Raw genomic sequence first — 24,469 nt, forward strand, 5'->3', positions numbered from 1 at the left:
GTGCTGGGGGATTGAACCGCGGTCCCTGTGCTTTGCCAAGCTTGTTTCAAGTAGGTGCTTTAGACCACTGAGCCATCTCTCCAGCCCAAGTCAACAGTTTTTAGTAGGCACAAGTTAAGTTCCCAGGAGGAGCAAAGAAATAGCTTTTTAAGTAGGCTGTTATGTTTTATAAGTCAACATACAAAGTACACAAGTCTTTGCAAAAGGAAATTGAGAAGGATGAAAGGTGATAGATGGGTTAAACAAAATTTATTCTAGGTCAACCCAGCTATTCCCCCAGAAGAAAAGAAAATGTCATACCATAGCAATATATGTGCACCCATGTTTATAGCAGCGCAGTTTGTAATAGGTCGATCTTGGGAACAATACAAATGTCTATCGACCAAGGAATGGATAAAAAAGATGTGGTATTTTTGTACAGTGGAGTACTTCTCAGCCATAAAGAAAGATAAACTTAAGGTTTTTACAGGTAAATGGATGCCACTGGAGACCATACTCATAAGTGAAATAAATCAGAACCTGCATGTATAAGCATCACATTGTCTCCGTAGTATAAGAAACTGAAAGAATAAATAGGATCCAAAAGGTACAATAGATATTGTGAAAGGGAAAGAAACTGCTCAAAAAGAAAAAAACAACTGGGATGAAGAAAAAAGAAAAGGAAGGGGAAAAAAAAAAAAAATATATATATATGCATACACATACACACAATAGCTAACAAAATTTTACTACTAATTTTAGTTCATTGAAAGAAACAGTGTTTATATTTGATCAATTTTGCATGCCTCTATCTGGTAATCTGAGCAACTACTTTGAAGATAACAATATGCAACATAATAACCATTATTTCCTAGTATCTTGTTTTGAAATTCTGTATCGTTTTTATTGTTTTTTCTTCTCTATCTAAAATTTTCAAAAATTAAAAAATTTATTCTAGGGTCTAACATGAGAGTGAAGGGCCTTAAATGTGGAATTAGGTGTTTCCTGAAGAACTGGAAAAGTTTAAAGGTAAAAAACTAGAAATCCAAAAAACAGAATGGATATTTAGCTTTCTAGAGTTGGAAAAAAAATTATTAAATACATAGCTTCTCTTTTTTTTTTTCAGTATATGCACAGTGAAGTATCAAAATATGTTACTACCTTGAAAAAAAATACTGAATTCTTAGAATTTTAGAACTGACTACTGGAGTCAGAGATTTCTTGTTTTTGTTTGTTTGTTGGTGGAACTGTGGATTGAACTCAGGCCCTTGCGCTTGCCAGGCAAGTACTTATTCTACTGAGCTATTCTTCCCGGCCCTGGATTTCTTGTTTTGATGAGATTTAGGTAACAGTTTTTAAGATACTGGCCATGCCTTAAACACTGTGTAAGTGACCTTGGATTGTTTCTTAACTTTTGAACCCAAGTTTCCTAATTAGTTGAGTGTGTTGAAAACATGTATAGTATGCTACCTGATCCACATTCTTTGCTTATTTCTGAGAATATATTAGATTATAAACTCCATGAAGGGAAGGACCATTTCTTTTTTATCTCTTGCTATTTGCCAGGCACCTAGCAAAACTATCTTGTGTACATTTGCTGTGTTACATAGCTTTAGGGAATGCCATTTATATAATCCTCATGTAAATGGTATCCCAGGAGCTGGCAACACTGTGCTCTGCCCTGGAACAGAATAGAATTCAGTAAATATCTGTTGAATGAGATAATACTTATTGAGGGATATGTTTGATTTAGGAAATTGAAGTAATTTCCTACGGGAACAGTTAAAAAAACACTTATTTAAAAACTGATCAATAATAGCTGATTAATATTTCTTTAAATTAGAAAAGGATAAATAGAAAGGAGATGGTGGGCATGGTGGCACATGCCAATAATCCCAGCACTTGGGAGGCTGGGGCAGGAGGAGCTCCATGAATGAGGCCAGTCTGGGCTATATAGTAAGCTCAAGGCAGGCCTGGACTACAGTTAGACCTTGTCTCAAAAGATCCAAGAAAAAAAAAGTGAGCAGCGGGAGATAAGGGCGGGTAATATTAGGTTTAAAAATTGGAAACATCCCAAAACCTATATAGGAGACACTGAGAACATCTTATCAGATTCAACCTGGTCTTTCTCAGTAAAAAGTAGCTGTTAACTCCTATTTTCATTCTCATAACTTTTTTATGTGTGTGGCTGGCTTAGCCTGCCCTGGGGGGCAGGGCTGGCCAGGGATTGAACCGCGGTCCCTGCACTTGCCTAAGCAGGCACTTTAGACCACTGTGCTATCATGCTGGCCCCAAGTATCATAACTTTTTTAAGGTCCTGTTTGGGTGTTATATGCAGGATGTCCATGCTTCCAAGCTTCTTTCTCACATCATTATTAGAGCAGAAAGTTGAGCATCTATCTCAGTCCTGATGTACCTTATCAACTAAGAGTACCCTAATGTATGCTCTCTGTGTGCTTTTTCTTTGGTCAGTTGATGAACAAAGGTAGTTGACCCATCTTTAGGATCATTCCCTACCCCTATCACCTTTCAGTTTAGGGAAAGCTGTTGTGTTCATAGGGTAGATTTGATTTGGAGAGCAGTTTAGTGAACCAGGCTGAGAAAATGCTAACCACAGAAGGGCCTTGTTTTCTTCCGTTTGGGAGTAATTATACATAGCATTTTTTAATTCAACTTACGTAGTATTTGTATGCCTACTATGTGCTGATAACTAATCCTGATACTAAGGGCATAGCATAGAACAAGACAGGCAGAGAATCATGAAATGAACGATATTTTGAGGGAGTGATGATATGGACATAGAAAAACAAAAACATTGATGTTTTAGAGTGGGATCTCTTCTCACAGTGTGATTAAAGAGAGCTTCTGGAAGTGACATTTGAGATATTCATGCAAAATAGGAACAACTATTAAATAGAGCCTAAGGTAAAAATAACCTTGGCATCTTAATAGAGTGAAAGCCAGTATGGTTAGAACAGTGAGCAAAGGGAGGAGTGGTACCCAAATAAGATCAGAGTGGTGTGCAGGTTCCTGTCAGATATGTCCTATAAGCCTTAGGAGAGAGTTAGTATTTTATTTTGATAGGTGCCCATTGAAGAGTTTTAAGCCAAGGAATGATATATTCCAAAATACATTTTATTAAGATTCTCTTTAAAAATTGGTTGGAGGGGCCGGGGAGATGGCTCAGGGGAATAAGCGCTTCCCTGGTAAGCACATAGACCTGAGTTCAATCCCTGGTTCCGCCAAAAAAAAACCCTAAAAATTGGTTGGAGTGAAGAATGGATTTATAAAGGCTGGTGACAGGGCAGAGCTGAGTTTGGTGAGTATGGCAGTGAGAAGATAGCTTCCTTTTATTGGATGATTTCTTTCTTTTGTTGGTTGAATTTCTTTTTCCAAATGTAAAATTCATAGGATATGTAAAGAGTTGGGTGGGAGCTAATAGTGAAGGAAATCAAAGATGATTTACAGATTTTATATGTAAATGGGTTGCTGCTGGTGCTATAACAACTGAAAAGTGGGGAAAAGATTTGGTGGAGAGAAAGAGCTTTTGAGGTAGCAAGTAGATATTTCAGGGGGTGATGTCAGGTAGGAACGTAAATAATTTTTTTTTGTTGTTGTTCCAAGAATCAGACTTAGGACTTTGAGCTTGCTAGGCAGGTCCTGTGCCATGGAGCTATATCCCTGTACATGAAACAGTCTTAAGCTCCATAAACTTATTTCCTGGAGACACAAATTTGGAGGTTATCATCATATACATGATATTTAGTGTTGTGTATGGATCTTCAAGGTCACTCCTAGATATGGTGACCCCCCCAACACATAGCTATGATTTATTATAGCTGAAGGATGCAATGCAAAATCAGCAAAGGGAAAAGGGGATGAGGTAAAGACTAGATCACTCAAGTTGTAACTTTTCAAGGATTTGCTTCCAGTGGAGTCACACAAACATAATTAATTTCTCCAGCATTGAATTGTAACTGCAAGTGTGAAATGAAGTCCAAAAGGTAAGCTTTAGAGACTCAGCACCCAGAGTTTTTGTTGTAGATTGGTCATGTAGGACATCATCTATGGTAATTCCAGACTCTCAGAAAGAAAACAGGTATTCATTTGAGACCGTACCATTTGCACAGTTTACACAGAGTAACCCCCCTGAACAGTCAGGAGATGATGGGAGTACTGCTGCAGTCCCATTTCTAGATGTCATCTGGGCAAATAGGCTTTTCTAAGTGTAGCAGGCCTTCAGTATTGTGTGTTAACTCTTTTGCTGAGTAGTTGTAAAGGAACATTTCTTCTAGCTTTACATGAGATATTATTGTAAGTACTGCCATACTTAGAAAGAATTCCTGCTCTTAGTGGGCCTGCCATAGGGATAAGACAAACATATAAATTGCAGTGATTAAATGAAAGTGCCATAGAGCTACATAAGGAAAAATCCCCAAAACCGTGCCTTGGCAAGGCCTCAGAAGTCCTGCCGACACTTGAACAGCAATTCTGTTTGTGTATATGTAATACACCTATCTACTTTTATGGTCATTTTTGCCATCTGTATTAGAAAAGTGAGTTTAAGAGGCCAAGGAGATGGCTCAGTAGAATAAGCGCTTCCCTGGCAAGGGCAAGGGCAAGGGCCTGAGTTCAATCCCTGGTTCAGTTAGCCAAAGAACAAAAAAAAGAAAAGTGAGTTTAGTCAGAATTGACATGCAGATGAGGTGCTTGACATAATAGTTGAGTTGGCCAATTTTTAGTGTGTTTTCATTTAAAGATAATCTTGATGTAAAATGAAATTAGTGCAACCTGAAAAAACAGTTGCCCTTTATAAAATGCATGATTGCTTTAACTGTCTCTAATTCTAGGTGCTAAAGTGCCTTCCAGTTGATGGGAGCTTTTGAAAATCTTATCAGTAAAAATGTTTTTAAAATATTTCACTTAGTAATTTTTTTTTTTTTTTGGCTGATTTTTTTTCTCCATAATTTTATTGAGAAACAAATAGCAGTGAGACAGTTTCAAATCAAATTGGTAGGACAGTTTCAATAATTAACACATTGCATACTTTCTTCCTAGTGGTTATTACTTAATAACTTTTGAAAGTTAGCCAAGCAAAACTTTGCTTTACTATGATGTTCAAGAAAATAAACTATTATGTTCATTAAATTAGAGTAGTAGTGAACTGAGCAGTATTGTCCACTAATTAGTAATATGGCTGAAACTATACTGAAAATCAGTCTTGTTTGGAGTCCCAAGTGCCCCCTGGAATGAGGGATGTGGGTGGGTGGATGGGTATCATGCCCCACCTCCCCACACCTAAAACCTTGATAAGAGTCTGTTCTGATCATTGGCTTTTCTTTCTTTTAAATGAATAAAATCTTCAGAGAACAGATTTTATATTAAAAAATACCACCCAGTTGATTAAGTTCTGCTTAGTTGTGATTTGGTTATACTAGACAAGACTTTATGTTTTCTAAATCATGCAGTTGATCACAACAGGAGCTTTATACTACCTGCAGACCACATGCTTAGTATGGTATCCCAGTCTTCTCTAATCTGATTCCATTCTGTGCTTCCAGATTCTTCTGCCGCTTCTTTGCATACCTTATATATTTCAGCTACCTGCATTACAACTTCCACTTTTTATTTGTCTGGTTCCATTTTAGGGTTTCTATTTTATAGTAGAGACAATAGCATGAACAAAGGCAGATAACCAAGAAAGAACAGATTCTGATTGGAAGAGAAGTATGGCTGGGTGTTGCTAGAATCTAAACCCCTGGATAGGGTCGAAGAAAGGAAATGAAATAGAGACCCAATTGGGTTCAGTCCTAGATGTCACGGAGTAGACCATATTCTTTGTATTCCATGCACAGTATTCTATAAATTTGCATTGTTTGAGCATGAAATACTTAGTTGATTTCTGACATGCATGACCTTGATGCAGAAAGGTGATCATTGGAAGATAACTGTATGGCCATGTACAAATTTTCAAAAAATGAGAAGAGTTGAACAAACTGTTTATGCTCATTGTAGGTCAGTAAGGTAAAAGATAATCCCTGCCTTCATGGAAATACATTGAATTGGGAATGAGTAAGTGTAGTATGTGGAGATTAGGAAAGGACTCTGAAAAGGTGGTGTGGAACTAAGCATGCACTTGAAGAAGGAGTAGAAATGAGCCATGTGACCATCTGGAGCAAAGCAAAAATTTTAAGTGGAAGGAAAAGCATGAGGAGGAGATAAGGCCAAAGACACAGTGGGCTGGGTTGAAAAAGACCTTGAAGGCTTTTTAAGGACTTTCACTTTTAATGGGAGGAATTTAACCTGCTTAACACAGCAGGTAGAATTATTAGAACTTGAGAGTAAAAGCAAGGAGCCCAGTAATGAAGCTATTGTAATCCAGTCAGGAGATGATAGTGACTTGGGCTAGGTTAATAGCAGAGGAAGAGGCAAGAGGAACTCATTTTTGAAGGTGGAGTAAAGTGTTCTATCAGAGAATTAGGTCATATATTTGAACTCTATGAATGTAACTACTTATAAAAGGTTTATTTTTTCCATAATCCTAACTTATGTCTTGAAAAATAAAAATTTGGTGTAAAAGAATGGATTTTTATGTTTGCTGATTTAGGCCTTTGATCCTAGTTTAGCAAGGTATGCCACTAATAATTCATAAGTAATACAACCTAGCCAGACCAATGTGAAACTTTATTTCACACTGAATGTTAATGTAAGCTTTACCAAAAATGCTGTCAGAATTGAGAGTGTATATAATTTTCATCTGGTTGAATTTGGTATGGTTTCTTCTTGAAGTTCCTATTAAAGATGCATGACCTAGGTCCTAAGATGTTGAAGTATTCTTTTTTGGTTAAGGTTGCTCAATATAAGATCATTGACATTCACATAGTCTCACTAAACAGAACACTTTATAGGAACACAGTGGGTGGTGAGTAAATTTAGTTTCTGTTCAGAAAGTCCTCTCCCACTCTTTCTGCTTGTTGTATGACAATATTATGGTAGGCAGCAGAGGTACATTGAGTACTAATGATATTCCATGCCAGGAAGAATAAGATATAAATTACAAAAGGACTGCTTTATTCATGTGTTCTAGGATATCAACCAATACCTCTGTGTGAACATGGAACATAAACTTATTTTAATAATTATGAAGCAAAGTTGAGATCAGTCTTGGAATATATGTGCACAATTGTATTTAAGCATGTGGAGGTGTTAATGTATTAGTGTGGTGGATTTCCCATTTTAAACCATTGTTTTTTAATCTTTTTAATTCTTAAAAATTTTGATTTATTTTAATTTTCACTGGAATGTTTAGTACTATGTTTCAACAAAGATCTTCCTTAAAAGCACATTGTCACCATTAATATTATCAACTTTTGATTACTCTCTGTAAAAGTCAGCCATTGGCTTTTTCCACTACTTGCCTTGTCTTTTAAAGGAGAAGGACTTTTTTCTATGATATTATTTCTCTGTCTTCCCCATCTACCACAGGAAAAGGCAGTTTCTGGTCAAGTATTTGGATGTCCAAGTAATACAATATATGCCTTACTTTTCCTTCTGTTTTTAAACACTGAATCATTTAGCCATTTGTTGATTTCTTTCTTTAAAAGTAAGTCTGTCCTAAATAAAAACAGAAGATCTTAAGCTTACGTATATCTTTTCATCTTTCCTGGGCAGAGAGGCAGATGAAGGCTGTAAAAAACCTTTAGAAAGATTGCTGAACATCTGGCAAGAAAGAAGTGTGTATGGCGGCGAGTTCATACAGCAGCTGAAGCTGTCTATGGAGGACTCCAAGAGCCCTCCCCCCAAAGGTAGAAACATCACCACATGTTTACAGCTCTTGGTCTTTGCCTACTTTCGAATCAAATATGAAAAGCTGCAATGGGGGTGCTGTGAACCACGAGCAATTTTATGATTCTTCAGAGAAAGATGATCATGAATGATGGTGAGAATTTATGTGGTGCTCGTGGTGTGCGAGCCTGGTTCTAGTACTCATGCTGTTCATTCTCTCACTCCCTAACTTTTGCTGTATGTTTTTCTCAGGTCTCTTCTGTCTTTCAAAGACTTTCTTGCACAAGGGAAAGGAAAACAAAGTTCTTCAGCATTGTGATTAAGTACTAAGATTTTGTACCAATACTTTGTCCTAGTCCTGCCATTAACTACTACAGATCTGAGATAAGCTCTTCTAGAACTTGGTTTTGTTAAGTACCATTGTGGTTTTAGAACATATTCTTATTACGATAAATAAGATTGTTTTCTAAAATTCATTTTAATCTTTACTGTCCCAGGATATCTTGGGAGGTAGCATGTATATATGAATTTTATCAAATTATTTATAAGAACTTTTAATTTTCCCCTTTAAGAATATGTTATTTGACTTCTGGTTACTTGTCATCCAATTCTAGTCAGCATATATTTCCAAGCTATAGATCAGATCTGACTGCTCTATACTCATTACATGGATGATCGAATCCAAGTGCTAGTAGTAGAGAAGACCCTTTCTGATCTGAACCCTGCTTTCCCTTACAGACTCTCTGTTGTTTGGCCACACTGAATTGCCATGCCCTCTGGGTGCTCTGTGGGCACCCCTTTCTCAGTAGTTGCTCTTACCTCTGCCTGAGATGACTCTGCACCTTTCACTGTGTGAATGCATTCTGTAAGAAGGCTGCTCTTGCCCTGATAGCTTCTTTGCTTGTCTGGGCACATGAAACCATTTCTTATTCAGTAGTACTGTGTTCACACCTCTGCTGTAGACTTTACTGGAATTAGCAGGTGTGACAATGTTTTCAGACTGTGGGTCATGGTTGTTTTACTTGGAGGTGTTAAAAAATAATTCCAGGGTCATTCTGGTGGTAGCTTTTGAAAAAACAGGTTGTTTCCTACTTTGGATTCTGATAGTGTTAGTAATGTGTCCTTTGGAGGTGTTTATTCTGTACAGCTTTGGGAATTATCCAACATTCTTTTCTGCACTCTGCCTTACAGTTCATTTAGTAAACAGTGCTGATTTTTAAAAGCACCTTTGGGTAAACAGGTGAACTCTGAAAAAGAATGCTTAAAGCCGGTGTTGAATTTCAGTTCAAGCATTTGCTGGACATGCAATTTGAGTAAACAGCTAAATTAGGTGCAATAGGAAAGCGCAAGAGAGGAATGAGAAACTTATCTACATTCAGGGAGCTGTCACACAAATAGAATTTGTGGCAGTATTGAAAATAGTTCTGTTGGGTTGTTTGCTGAATTTTTTTCTTTCTTTTTTTTTTTTTTGCCAAGTTTTTATTATATTGTATATTATGTACTTTTAAAAGGAACATAAAATACAGCATCAAATTCTTAAAATATATATATATATGTATATATAGTGCATTTAGAATAATCATTTCACATCAGCTGTGTACTTGCTTACAAAAGCTAAAAGATAATATCAAAAATAAATGTCTTCATGAACTACAATGAAAATACAAACAGAACTCTACAACAAAAATAATCTTTGCTTCAACTGTCACACCCAAGCCAGTCTTCACGCATGACAGTTGCATGCTCCAAGCACACATTTTGCTTACACTGACGGCACATGTGCTTCGCTTTCCTTTCCCACGTGGCAGGTCATTCTTTTCACCTCTCTTGTTAGCCTGTTTTGTTAGGAGCTACCTAATGTATCCTACAATGTGCACTTAGCAGGAAAATAAGGTATCAATAAAATACCATGTCAACTGTGTACTGAGAGCTTAGACTAGACATCAGCGTTTTCACATCAGCTGTTCTCCTGCTTTTTTTTTTTTTTTTTTTTTTTCTTCTTAGTGGTTAATTGCTGTACAAGATGCGGACTTGTGATCCTATTTACAAACACCATTAGAACAAATCATTCCATTCATTAAGACAATGCAACTATATATCTACCCCAACCACTTTGAATACACAGATACAGAATGGACATTCATCGGTGTACCCCATTTTTCCTAAGTTCAGTTACTGAATATTATAGCTGGGTAAACTCAGCAAAATATTCTAAAAGAGTCCATGATACCTGTGAATTTTTTTCTTTGAAGGTCTAGACAGATAATAACAATGAGGGCAGAATGTATGGAAGATAATATTAATCTAAAGATAGTTTCTCTTTTGCTCATCTTTAAGACATCAAAAAGTTCCATCCCACTGTCTTCTGTACCTGAGTTAGTAGAATGCTTTACTATAGTCCTTTCTAAATATTAATGATGAGTTGTCCAGAAAATTATTCTCAAGTGTAAGTAGTCCATTATATTTCAGCTTTGATTCCTGGGTAATTCTTTAAGCAGTTTTATATAGAGTTTATTTTTGAAATAAAATTTTCCTTTGGAGCTTTGACAGTTCTTGTAACATGGGAGCATGGATAAGCTCAGGATTTTGTTTTAAGAACTGTAGATGTCTTCAGTTTTTATATACCTTTCTCCAGTTGCAAAGCCCAGGTATTCTAAAGTTGCTGCTGTTTTGGGAGATACTAAAGTTGTTGCTTGATTGGATAGAAATTTATTATTTACTTGAATCATACGTGAGTCACAAGTATTGTGCAGTTGTGGAAGGCTTTAGGAAAGAAAGATGGTTGCATAGGAACCAGCATTAATTGAGCACCAGTTGTATACTAGCTTCTCTGCTGCCTGCTTATGTATTATTTTAGATCTTTAAAATTATTTTTGAGTTTGGTATTAGTTTTATATGTCAGGTGTGTATAGGAAGGCTCAAAAAGGTATAGTAATTGTGTCTAAGGAGCAATAGTTCATGAGTGGTGATTTCAAACCCTGGTACATGTTGACTTTAAGACTGATGTTCTTTGCACTGGAAAGCACATGGATTTAATGGACTTGAATTATGGCATGAATTGATGAGTAGGTGTCCAAACTTGCCTGAACCTCAGTAAAAGTTTAGATGTTCAAATTTCCAGAGCATGAATTCTAGCTCTGTCATTTCTAAAGCGGTGTGACCTAGGCTCATGTCCTTACTGTACAATGTGGCTGTTAATAGTAATAGAGTTGTGATGAGGATTATTTGACATGCAGCTATGCCTCTCATTTCTAGTATCTGATATTCAGGATTTCAATATATGTCAGTTCAAGTAGGAGCAGACTTAGTATTTTCAGTCCCCTGTATTTTGTGCAAGTCTGGAAATCATGGTCATTAAAAGAATGAGCTCCTGCCCAACCACTGGAGGTTCTAGTATGAATTTAATTGCTCAGTTCAGTGAAGCGATGTGGGTAGATTGCTTTTTAAAACTGTCCCTCAAGTGTTAACCCTTTCTTTGTTACAGCCTCTTTTCTTCCCAAAAATAAAATTTAATGTGCTTTTTAAAATTTTTGCAGGAAGGAGACAGTGAGAGAACTGTTGCCAACAGTATTATCTGATGTGTTTTCTTAGAGTAATACAATATCTAAAGTGTTAGTTGTTTTTTTTTTTTTTTTTTTTTTTTGTTCCTCGAATGGCTTTAGGGCACTTTTGGCCAGCGGGAGAGTTGTGAGGTTCGAACTCCAGCAACCTGAGGCTGAGAGCTTTGTGGAAGCAGCCACTTAAAGGCCTGAGCTAGGGCCATGCCCCCTAAAGTGTTAGTTTTTGTTTCTGTTTTTATATCCCGAAATTTTCAAGTGTCTTCTGTAGAAGATCCAGCTTTGCAGGTTGATAGATGTTTTGTGGTGTCATTGAAGAAACTTCAGGCAGCGTTTTGCCTTAAGATTAGTTTTACAGGGCTGGGGAGATTGTTCGGCGTTCTAAATGCTTGCCTGTCAAGCACAGGGACCTGGGTTTGATGCCCAGTACCACATGCTGTGCTGGCCCCGAAACCCTGGGCATACCATGCCAGCTCCAAAACAGTGCGTGGTGGCGGCACACACCTGTAATCACAGTGCTGGGGAGGCTGAGACAGGAGAATCATGCCGAGTCTGAACTGCATAGCAAGACCCCTTATCAAATAAAGACATTTTTAAAAAATTAGATTAGTTTTATAGAAATACTGGAATTTCTACCCCAAGGTATATGAGAAGTGTGTCATACCCTTATGTAAGCAGGGTTACTTGAAACTTAGCTGAACAGAAGACCTCCTGGAGAAACAAGGACAAGGTGGAGGGTAGAGGAGAAGCTAGAAATATGAAGACAGAGAACATTGACCACCTATAAGGTTTTTCCCTTCCTGAAAACAGTGCTTGAGTGAATAAAAAAGGGAGCATAAATACTATGGTCAGAATTAATAGTGGAAAACTTACTTTAAAACTTATTCAGTGTAGGGTGTGGCGGGCATAGCTCAGTAGTGAAGTACTTGCTTCCCATGTGTGAAACCCTGGGTTCAATCCCCAGCCCCACCAAGAAAATAAAAGAAAATTGAAATATGTAATAGGGCAGGTGTGGTGGTACATGCTACTTTGGAAGCTGAGGTAGGAGCTAAAAATTCAAGACCAACCTGGACAACTGAACAAGACCTTGCTTCAGAATTAAAAATGAGTGTTAGGGGCGTAAGTCAGTAGTGGAGCAGTTGCCCAACCTGTTCAAGACTGTGAGTTTGATCTCAAGCACCATAAATAGATAAACAAAGTTCTGGCATGAGAATGTCATTGACAGATTTGCTAGTTATTTTTAGTGGCTATCTAACGCAGTTGAGAATTTGGGGCCTAATACCTGCCAGCTTTGTAGTAATGATACCATTTTTGGTATCCCACAAACACTTTCCCAAACCCTGTTTCTCCTCTCCCTTCAGGAGGTTGCCCACCCTGATTGAATGGAGGTAGAGGAATGAGATACTTCCTCTAAAAGAGGAAAGTTTGCCAGCAGCTTTATATAAAGCAGCAAGGCCAAGTGCAGTGGGAATTGCAGAGCTACTCAGGGCGATGCTGCCATTGGTGAGCTAGAACTCAGGAGGGAAATGTACAATCACTTTGGGCCATTCAGCTCAGGAATGCCCACTTTATTATTAATCTAGGAAGCCTAGATTAATAATAATAGAGTTTATCTAAGTGGGAAAAAGCAGCTAGAGGCAGGGAGACTAAGATAGGACAGTAGTCTCCACAGGTGTCGTAAAGAACCAATTACTGATAAGAGACCATAGATAGAAAAGGGCCAAGAGAGATTTGTGAGACATCCTTTAGTGATTGGCATCTACTAGAAGTTGGAACTTTGGGATAGATTCTAGTGGTCTCTAAAGCTTTGTACTTTGAAGATGGGGCCAGTTGAAGTTTTTATACTGAAAATAAGTATCTCAGAGAATAGGGGCCATATAGGGGAAAGAATGAATAATTCAACTCTACAAATCTCAGATTTGTATCATTAGTGGATTCTCCAGTTGAAAATAGGAGTAAACTGGAAAAGTAGGCTGGTATTGGTTTATACCTCTTGTATCTTCTTTCATTAGTGAAGAACAGAAATGGCCCCCAGATTGTCTTTTATCAGTGTGATTTGAGTCTTGTGTTGTGGGTGAGTGGCAGTATAAAGTGGTAACAAGAATCTCTGGTTAGGAAGCAGCAGGCTTTGGTTTGTGGACCCAGATTTAAACTAACAAACTCCCTGGCTTTAGACAAGCCTGTGAGCCTTGACTGTTGAAGTCAGGGAATGAAGTTGGAGAAGGTAAAGGCTGATGTAAGGCCTTCCATTGCCAGAAGTCAGTGATCCATAGGGTCCTGGTCAAGTGAGTGGTTGGGTTTTTATAACTCATAATAATTTCTGTGGGAGTTTGAAAATTGAAGGATTTCAAAATATAATTTACTGTATTTGATAGTTTTTTCAGCACTCGTCTATGTCCTCAGAAGCAAACAACACAATATAAATTTTATTTTGATCATTGTTCACATTGTAATGGTGTTTGACGCTGTAGTGACTGAATGTTTATGTGGGTCATACCACAAGCTAGAACATTAATTAAGCAGCTACTGTGTACAAAGTACTGTTATGTATTTTATGTGGAAACTATCCCTGAATATGTTTTTCATTTAAAAAATACAGGGCCGGCCAGATAGCTCAGTGGATTAAAGCACCTGCTTAGGCAGATGCAGGAACCTGGGTTTGATCCCTGGGGTGCTGTGCTGGCCTCCCCCTGGGGCATGCTGAGCTGGTGATTGAGACTGGACTGGGCGTGGTGGTTTGCGCCTGTTATATCAGTGCTTGGGAGGCTGAAAAACAGGAGGCTCACTGGGAGTCCGATCTGTGTAGTGAGACCCTGTAGATCCTGTACTAAACACATAAAAAATAAATAAAAATTTAAAATACAACTACTTTTGCTTTGCCTGGTAGTGCGAGATTAAAGAAGACTATGCACACTGAAACTATACATAGTGAACCTAAGAATGGAGAGAATTAAAATTGTTTTGTGATTTTTTTTTGTTAAAATTGAAAACTCACCGTTTACTAATGTATAGGGAAACACAAAAAAGTATGACAGTTTATTACATAACAGCAAAGAATTAGAAACATTGAAGGTTAATGTGTTTTCTCTGTAACAAATTTATCAAAGAATTGAACAATGCTTGCCTTGTAGTTACTAGAGCTCATGATACAGAGCAAGGATCTTTCCTGGGTCTTAGTGAATAACCCCACTGCCAACATTTTATCCCTAGTGCTCTCGGTGTTAGAAAATATCCCTGTGAGTTCCTTTGGTATGAAGTTTTTGTCATTATCTCTTCCTGCAGGATGTTGTCATTCTTCTCATTACTATCACTGCTCTTTTTTTTGTACTGGGAACCAAACTCAGAACCTTGCACTTGCCAGGCAGTTGCTGTGCTGCTGCACCCCAGACCCCTTTCACTAAATTCTTGTGGTTGAGACTCAGTCTTTTTGTAACTTCATTTTTGTGCCCCTGGAATTTCATTTCCACCACTAGCTTTTACAGTAGTTTCTTTTTGGTTTTTTGGTGGTACTTTGATCTTTATGGCCAGTTCTCTGTTTCTTTTATTCATTTTTATTAATTGTTGTGTGAACTTACACTGGGAAATGGGGAAGCATGTTAACAGTGGTAACCAGTCTATACATAATAGTGTCACTTGCAAAGCAAGAACTACTGGTATTACAATATTGTTGCTTTTTTAGTAGAAAAAGCAAAGTATTAAAAAATGTGATAGTGGGGCATGGTAGCACGTACCTCTGATCCCAGCACTCAGGAGGCTGAAACAGGACAGGCACTGCAAATTGAAGTCCATTGTGGGCTACAGTGTGAATTCAAGGCCAGCATGAACTGCAGAGTAATTTTTTTCATCTCAAGAAGAAAAAAGATTCATGCTGTTGACTTGGGTGCATCCCAGTTTGGTCAGTTAATGTGTAAGATGGAAAATAAGAGCTACATACTTGCTCCAGAAGAAACTGTTTCAGTGAAAATGTATATTCCTCATGGGTTACTCTTTGCTAACTTAAAAAGTTCTGAAGAGTACCAGTGTCCTTCCTTTTTTGACAGATGAGAGGGTACTTGTGCTTCACAATTTCAGTCCAGTGGAAGCACAAGTTTTAGAGGCATGCCTTTCAGTCAGTTATTTTAACCTCCCCCAGCTGTTGGTTTCCTCACCTGTGAAGATCTTACAATTGTTGGAAAGAGTAAATGTAATTAGGCTGTTACAGTGCCTTATACATATTAGGGGCTTAGTACTTCTTTCTTTCATCTTTCAAATGACCAGAAGCCGTCATTTCAATCTATTTCCCACAGTTGTTTTGGCATTTATTTTGTACTGTCCAGTTTGATACAATAGGAGTGATTTTAGAAGTAACACATTTGTTACAGCAATATAAAAACATAAGGTATGGACAATAAAAAGGTAACCTGTGAGCCTCAATCTGTAACCAAAGGTAACCTGCAGTTAAATTAAAAATATTAACTTAATTTCTTTTAGTAGTATCAGTCATATTTTTCGGTAATGGTTATTTTTTATTTCAAGGTATAATTAGGGTTTTTTTATTTAAAAAGATATTTATACAGTATTTAAGATCTGGGACAGTTTTATTGATGAATTCTCTCAGATTTTTTATGTTCTTTTTTTCTCCTGTATTTAGGACAGGGTCTAAAGGGTCTCACTATGTAGACCTGACTCCTAGTGATCTGCCTATGTTCAGCCTCCCAAGTGCTGGGATTACAGATGTGTGCTATCACGCCCAGTCTCAATCACAGTCTCAGCGTGCCCCACAGGTGGGCCAGCACTACATGCTTGGGATTCCCAGCTGCTGTGCTCTGCCTAAGCAGGCTCTTTAGTCCACTGAGTTATCAGGCTGGCCCTTCTCTCAGGTATTTATTTTCTGAAGTGATCTTTGGAAACCGTAGACTTATCTTTTTTTTTTTTTTTTTTTTGGTGGTACCAGGGATCAAACTCAGGAGCTTGTGCTTGCCAGGCAAGCACTTACTCACTCTGAGCTATCTCCCCAGCCCAAAATACCTAATTTTATGTGCAGTATGTTCTCAATAAATCCTTGTGCATATTGGCTTATTCATTATATTTTCTAGTGGGTTTCTTACTATTTTACTTGTAATGGTTTTTTTAAGGATATGATGTTTTTGATTAAATGTGATAACTTGGTGTGTTTTGCTTTTAGATGGTTGTTTTCAGTATTTTTCCAGAGTCAGTTTGAGATGACAGATCAAGACCTCTCTGACTGTGGTAATTTGAGGAGCTAAAATGAATTTAAATTAAGTGGCATAAAGATTAATGTTAGCTCATTTCTGAAAATGAACACCTTCTGCTCTGTTTTTACATGTGTTCCATTGTGTGTAGCATTTGACTCTACATATGGGATATGTGACTCGAATTTATCATTTTCCTTTCTTCTAGCAACAGAAGAGAAGAAATCTCTAAAGCGAACTTTTCAACAAATACAAGAGGAGGAGGATGATGACTACCCTGGAAGCTATTCTCCCCAAGATCCTTCTGCAGGACCCCTCCTGGTATGTTTGGCACCTAGAAAGTTAGGGCAAAGTGGCTCCAAGTCCCGCTAGTTGAAGAAGGTGGCCACCAGGTGGCACCAGTGACCAGTTGTGTGGAGTCTGCAGAGGTTGCCTCTTGGCAGGGCATACAAGAGCCACCCAGAGAAGCTTGCGTGCCATGACTTAGGGATGCATTTACATTTTATGAAGTACTTGGATTTTTTTCTTCCATTCCTAGAAATTAAAAATGTTGTTAAAAATAGATTTTTGTGAAAGGAATAGATAATATTATAAAGATATTCAAAAGTCTTTTTTTGGTTTGTCTCTAGTAGCTTGGTGGTTTGTTTTATAAGTAATAGCTCATTAGGAGCTAAGGACAGTCTCTGTGCCAATAGTAAGCTTGCTACACTGTAACCTATTTATTTATTTATTTTATTATTTTTTTTTAATCTTTTTTTTTATTTTTTTAATTTTTTTATTTATTTATTTATTTGTGTGTGTGTGTGTGTGTGTGTGTGTGTGTGGCCAGCTCAGCCCACCAGGGGGCAGGGCTGGCTGGCATGTGGTGCTGGGGGATCGAACCGCGGTCCCTTTGCTTTTGTTAAGCTTGTTCTAAGTAGGTGCTTTAGACCACTGAGCCATCTCACCAGCCCCTACACTGTAACCTATTTAATAAAAGTCTTTAATCATGTGTTTGTATGATTTAGCTCTTTATTAGACAAATTGGCTTATGAAGTCTGTGGTTGCCTTATTTCATCTCTTTACGGTAAAAGAAGATGAGGCTCAAGAAGACAGACTAAGTACCTTGGCCTGACATCTTAATTTGAATCCACTTCAGAGCCTATTCCCTTTTCACTGGCTCATAATGCCTCTTATTTTTGATTATACATAGGTGTGTTTAAAGCTTAGGAAAGTAGAAGCCTGTCTAGTTTGTACGTGAAAGTGATGATTAGGCTGGGTGTTAAGGGCAGGAGCTTTAGGTCATATATCTGTACCTAAAAACCTTAAAAGAGAATAGCTTTCATTATCGCCTTCCAGAATAATGGAGTTAACCATCTGTAGTCATTGTGGACTGGTTTACCTGTCAGCTCAGCATTCTGCTTTTTTCTGACAATGTAATAAATCTCTTGATACTGCAATATGCAGACTATGCATTCTTAATTTGCTTTCCTTATTTTCCCTCCTTTGTAGTTAATGAGTTTTACACATTTAATACAGGGAGTGATAATCATTTCAAAAGTAAATTCAAGAATTTAATAAGGGGCTGGTGAGATGGCTCAGTGGTCTAAAGCACCTATTTAGAACAAGCTTAGCAAAGCACAGGGACCACAGTTCAATCCCCCAGCACCACATGCCAGCCAGCCCCGCCCCCTGGTGGGCTGAGCTGGCCACACACACACACACACACAGAAATAAAAAAAATAAAAAAAAAAAAGAATAAAAAAAAAGAATTTAATAAGACAACACACTGTATGTGTGTGTTGGGGTACATGTGCTTTCAGTTACACGAAATTTTATTCACATGTTATAGTTCTAGAAAAATTAATTTTGTACATTCCCGTACAGTCTCTATCATTGACTTGTATATAAGTTCTGGAAATAAGAATAATTTTTGATAGAAGTCAGGAGAGGCCATTTTAGAATTTTACTTTTTCTTCACTTAACTCCAGTCAAATTTCTTTGAACTCTGTGTATTGTAATGAATATCATTGTGTTTTCATTTTATAGACTGAAGAACTAATTAAAGCTTTGCAGGATCTTGAAAATGCTGCATCAGGGGATGCAACTGTTCGACAGAAAATTGCTTCTCTGCCCCAAGAAGTGCAAGATGTTTCTCTATTGGAAAAAATAACAGGTGAGAAGCTATAGTCTAGGTGAAAGCGCGACTGATGTGTTTTCCTCCTTAGAGCATCAAATCCTAGGATGTGCTGATGCCTGCAGGCGTAGATTTTCTGGATGATGCTTTGCCACCTTGTGATTTGCAAATTAATCACATGCAGAACAAAGAAATGCTTGGAATAACCAAAGCTTGAGAATGATTCTAAGAATATTGCCAAAATGCCAACATGCCCCAATTTGTGGCACCTTAAATAAACTTTTTTGATAACACAGTACAAATTGTATGCATGTGGAACAATATGGATGGGGAGGAGATAGGCATTATGCTCATGAATTTCTAACAGAAAATTTGTGTTTCATCACTTTCTAAAAGAAAATAATTATGATACAGCGCTTTGTGATTTGTACACTATACATTGGCAAGCCCATAGCTGATTCAGTATTGAGAATTCCAAGTGTACACTTGGTCATGTCATGTTGCCCTAATGTTGACTACTCACAGTTACAGCATTCTGCATAAGAAGTTGGACAGAGGGGATGAAGTATTAACTAATCTAACAGTGTACTCTCTGCTAGTTACTATACTCTTGATGATCTTTGAAGATTGGGGAATGTATAGCCCCATGTTACATACAAAGAGATCAAGACTTTTGAGAAGTTAGATGTGTTGCTCAAAATGAAACAGGTAGTGGATCCAACCTAGGATTTGAGGTCTGAGTTCTTTCCGTTATAGATGGATAGGCTTTCCATTCTTCTATCTTGCAGTGGACTCTTCCCCCTCCCACAACGCTTTTTTTTGATTCAGCTGCTTCTCTGAGTTCCTGCATGTTCACATAGAGGAAGTCAGGCTACTCAAGAAGCACTTCTTTGTACAACAAATATCTGAGCCTCATGGTACCTTCAGTGTCCCACCAGTATTCCCTCAGGAAGTAAGTACCAAAGAGTTTGAAATGACCTTTGCAGAAAACCAAAGAAATTAGGAATAAGCCATGATGCTGTCTGAGGGAAGGAATTACCAATAGGTTGTACAGAGACCTAAAGGCTACGTGTGCTTAGAGGGAAAGCAGTGCAACAGAGAAGACTTTGAAATCACGTCAGAGGTGTTTTATTTTTTTAATATTTATGTTTTTGAGACAGGATTTTACTATGCAGTTTAGGCTGGCCTTGAACTCACTTTGTAGCCCAGGCTGACCTAGAAGTCACAGTGATCTTCCTGCCTTACCTCCTCCTCCTCCTCCTGATGAGAAGCATTTTACCTTTCTCCATGTCCCCTTTTACTACTGCCTTACCCTTGAGTCCTTGTTATTTAGACTCAGAGTCTATCTTCTCACATACAATATCGACATTTTTTTCTTCTGCCTTTATTGTAGCCATCTGGCAAAATCTTGAAACTGGTTAGATCCAACTTTAAAAATTATTATAAGGGCTTTTTATTCATCTACATATGGCATTAGGAATTGAACCTAGGGGATTTACACCAAGCTGTAGCTCCTGCCCATTAAAAAATTTTTTTTTGTTTTTGAAACAGGCTCTTGGTTGGTCAGTAACTTGCCTGGACTGGGCTCAGACTTACTGTCTTCTGCCTCAGCCTTCCAGATGTTGGTATTACGCCAGCACCAGCACAATAGCTATTTGTTTACTTACTGTGTAGTGCTATACATTGACCAGGGCCTTGCACATGTTAGGCCAGGGCTGTACCACTGATTATTCCCCAGCCTATTTTTACTTTTATTTTTTATTTTTTATTTTTCCATAATTTTGTTGAGAAACAAATAGCAATGAGACAATGTCAAACCAAATTGGTAGGACAGATTCAATAATTAACACATTGCATGCATTCTTCCTAGTGGTTAATTGCTGTACAAGATGCGAACATGATATCCTATTTACAAACACTATTAGAACAAATCCCTCTATTCATTAAGAGAATGTAACTATATATCTATCCTAACCACTTTGAATACACAGATACAAAATGGACATTCATCTGTATCCCCTTTTTTGTTTAGTTCCGTTATTTGAATATTATAGGTGTGTAACTCAGCAAAATATTCTAAAAGAGTCCAGTAGTCCATAATAAATGTTTTCTTTCTTTCTTTCTTTCTTTCTTTCTTTCTTTCTTTCTTTTCTTGGAACCAGGGATTGAACTCAGGCCCTTGTGCTTGCCAGGCAAACACTTATTCTACTGAGCCATCTCCCGGCCCCTTATTTTTACTTTTATATTGTGGTACATACTCTGGTTTCTCTTCAGTTCGTATAAATCTTTTGCTTTTAATTTGTTGTGCAATGTACATAATAGAAAAGCATATGGTTCAGTGGCATTAAATACTTTTACATTGTTGTGCAACCAGTTTCCACAATTCTGTCTTGTGAAACTCAAACTCTGTACTCACGAAACAATAAACCATTTCCTACTTCCAGTTTTTCTTCTCCTTTCTGTACCTGTGCAGCTAACGTTGCTAGGGAAAGTAGTTTATAAGCCTTAGCCTCTTTCTTCTCTGGATGAACATTCTGTATTCCAAACATTCCCTCTTCTAAGTTAAATTTACTTCTTATATATTCAAGGGCAGCCTGGACTGTAAAATGAGATCTTGTCTCAAAAGCAGAGAGAGGGCGACGGGAGAGAGAAAGGGAGAGAAAAGACACCCTTCACTTTTGCGTCTTTCATCTCTTCTTTCTACTGGGTCATTTTACATAGTCTTTTTTTTTTTTGGCAGAACCGGGGATTGAACTCAGGTCCTTGCGCTTGCCAGTCAAGCGCTTATCCTACTGAGCCATCTCCCCGGCCCCATACTGGGTCATTTTAAATAGCTTTTTTTTTTTTTTTTTTTTTTTTTCTTTTTGCGGAACCAGGGATTGAACTCAGGCCCTTGCGCTTGCCAGGGAAGTGCTTATTCTACTGAGCCATCTCCCCGGCCACAATATATATATTAGGGATTTAATCCAGCGTCTTAAATTTGCTAAGTGTATGTTCTACCAATGATCTGTCCTCAGCCCCATAACATTTTGTGGTTTTACCCCACATAGGAAAAAAAATGTTCTTTGTCTGAACATCTTTCTCTAGTCACTGTTTTATTTTTCTGGTTCATGTTCTCTGTGTCTCTGTTTCTATCTCTGTGTCTCTCTGTCTTTCTTCCTGCCCTCTACCCCTTTCTCTCTCTCTCCTTTTCTTCTCTTCTCCTGTCTCTTCCTCTCTTCTTTTGAGACAAGGTCTTACTTTGTAGCCCAGCCTGGCCTTGAACTCTTGATCAGTCTGCCTTAGCACCCTGAGAGCTAGAATTACAGGCCTGTACCTTACACTCTCTTTCCATTTCCTTTTAACACAGCACCCTGAGTGGATTACTTTTGTTGCCTCCACTTCCTGTCCTATTTTCTTCTTGATTCCGCCTTACTGAACCTGCTGTTGTACCGCTTGCCCAGCACTCAGGAGACCCTTCCAACGTGGCACGAAGACCCAGTGGTTGGGCTGTCCTCAGGGCTCATGTTCCTGGTGTAGACAGCAAGTGATGACGAAGCTGTCCTCATCAGCTCCTCCTGGGCTGCATGAGACTACTTGGGCTTTTGAAGTAAATTTTTAATGTTTCATACTGTTAATATCTTGGAAATTTGTTAATTATTGCTGAAAGCCTTGTTTCTATTTTCAGATCCTTTCGATAAACAGACTTGTTTTTTTTTAAAAAAAAGTTGCTTATGACTTTCATTACCATGTTCATTGGTGAGTCTCAGCCCTTAAAGGACTTGACCATTAGTAGTGTTTTACCTGGTTAATTATTTGTTTTGTTTTTGCTGAAAATACTTACTTCATTTAGTTTGTTAGATAGAATAATGCTGTCCCTCTCAAAAGCCCAAGTCAACATCACCAGAACCTTGACTATGTTATCTTATGTGACAAAGAGAGCTTTGCAAATGTGATTGGGTTAAGGATAGGGAAATGGAAGGAAATTCTGGATTATCCAGGTGGACCCAGTGTAATCATAGGATCCTTATAAGAGAGGAGATATGACTTTGGAAGCAGAGGTTGCAGGATGTGTTTCAGAGATGGAGGAAGGGGCCAAGGTAATAAATAATATATTTATGGTATTTTAATTCCCTAGTTTTGTGGGATTTTTAAGCAGCAGTACAAAATAAGACCCCTTATTCTTCTAGCTTTCCTCCTTTCTCTCAAGCAATGTCTTTTCTACTACTTGGTGCTTTTTTCACTTCCCTTTGGTCTCTCAATATTGATTTCTTAGTCTTCTTCTGTAGCTAGTTTCGTTAACAGTTATTACCGGTTTAACTTGAAACAGTTTTTGTGCAAATAATGGCCTAATTTATATCTTTATTGTTGACCTTGCCTTTGTACTTGATCCCTATATATCCACTCTTATTTGTTGAATGTTGTTTCTCCTCCTCCTCCTCCTCCTCCTTCTCTTTCTCCTTCTGCTCCTCCTCTTCCTCTTCCCTCCTCCTCCTCTTCCTCTTCCCTCCTCCTCCTCTTCTTCCTCCTCCTCCTCCTCCTCGTTCTCTTGTTCCTCCTCCTGCTCCTCCTCCTCCTCCTCCTTTTTCTTCTTCTTCTTCTTCCTCTCCTCCTCTTGTTCTTCCTCCTCCTCCTCCTCTCCCCCTTCTCCCCCTCTTTCTTTTTTTTTTTTTTTAATTTATGTGTGTGCGCATGTGTGTGTGGCGCCAGCTCAGCCCACTAGGGGGCGGGGCTGGCTGGCTTGTGGTGCTGGGGGATTGAACCGCGGTCCCTGTGCTTTGCTTAACTTGCTCTAGGTAGGTGCGTTAGACCACTGAGCCATCTCACCAGCCCTCTCCCCCTCTTTATTTTCATTTTGAAGACAGGATTTCACTGTGCACTTGAGGCTGGCCTTGAACTGTCAACCTTCCAAGTGTTGAGATTACAGATGTGTCCCGTCACGTGCAGCCTGGTTAAATGTTTGCATAAGAGTTTCAAACTTAGCCTGCCCCAAACTGAACTGAGTTTCCTTCCGAAAATTTTTCTCATAGTCTTCGCTATCTCAGTAAATTGAGCTCATTCCTGTTGATTGTGACCAAAACTAGTACTTCATATCTGTATGTCACTGTCATGCTCAGTGGAGTAATGACAATTTCCTTCTTAGTCTGCCACTTGTTTTTTGTCCCTGATTCCCAGTCATCATCTTACTATCAACATAATAATCAGAATAACCTTCTTAAACCAAAGTTGGATCATATCCCAGCTTGATCAGAACAACCCAGCAGACAACTACACCTTCCAGCCTGGCTCCTGTCGCCTAGTGGGCTTCACTGCTTTTCCTTTGTTCACTCTTAAGTCTTCTGGGCTTTGCACCAGGCATCAGACTGTAGGCATCATCCCTCATCCCTCTCAGGGCTTTTGGATTAGTACTATTTCTTCTTCTTGGAAAGATCTTCCTCTTCCTTCAAGCCCTTGCTTATGTATCTGTCACCTCATTAATGCCTACTCTGAACACCTTGTTGAAAATTGTGCCCCCCCATTCCAATGCCTCATCCACCTCCATGTACTATACTGTGTGTTTTTTTCTTCCTGTCAGACTGTAAGTTCAAGAGCAGAGAGCTTTTATCCTTTTAATTCCCTGCTTTCTCTGAGAACCTCAGAACACTATAGGTACTCAGATATTCATTAGGCAGATTGGAAGGTAGTGAGTAGAGGATTGGTAGGTTTGAAAACCTGATTGGAGTCAATTTAGTAACATGGGAGAGAGAAAGTAGCTATGGCAAATGTGTAGAGTTTGTCATAAAAGGAAAGCAGGGAAATGGGGTGATAGCTAGAGAGTGCTAGGTGCTACCTGGTTGGAATAGCTGTAGATTTCTTTCTGT

The 24,469-nt window shown here is 38.3% G+C and overlaps 1 protein-coding gene across 1 annotated transcript in view; it reads left to right on the plus strand.

Moving 5' to 3' along the window:
* Rprd1b (regulation of nuclear pre-mRNA domain containing 1B) overlaps positions 1–24,469 on the plus strand; it is a 58,418-nt gene that overhangs the window by 7,042 nt on the left and 26,907 nt on the right. The window contains exons 3-5 of the mRNA XM_004630900.2: positions 7,651–7,784; positions 16,722–16,834; positions 18,542–18,668. Of these exons, the coding sequence (XP_004630957.1) occupies positions 7,651–7,784; positions 16,722–16,834; positions 18,542–18,668 (374 nt within the window). The remainder of the gene's footprint in view (positions 1–7,650; positions 7,785–16,721; positions 16,835–18,541; positions 18,669–24,469) is intronic.

The sequence above is a fragment of the Octodon degus genome, unplaced genomic scaffold (genome assembly GCF_000260255.1).
Source record: "Octodon degus isolate 3935 unplaced genomic scaffold, OctDeg1.0 scaffold00037, whole genome shotgun sequence".
Classification (NCBI taxonomy): Eukaryota; Metazoa; Chordata; class Mammalia; order Rodentia; family Octodontidae; genus Octodon; species Octodon degus.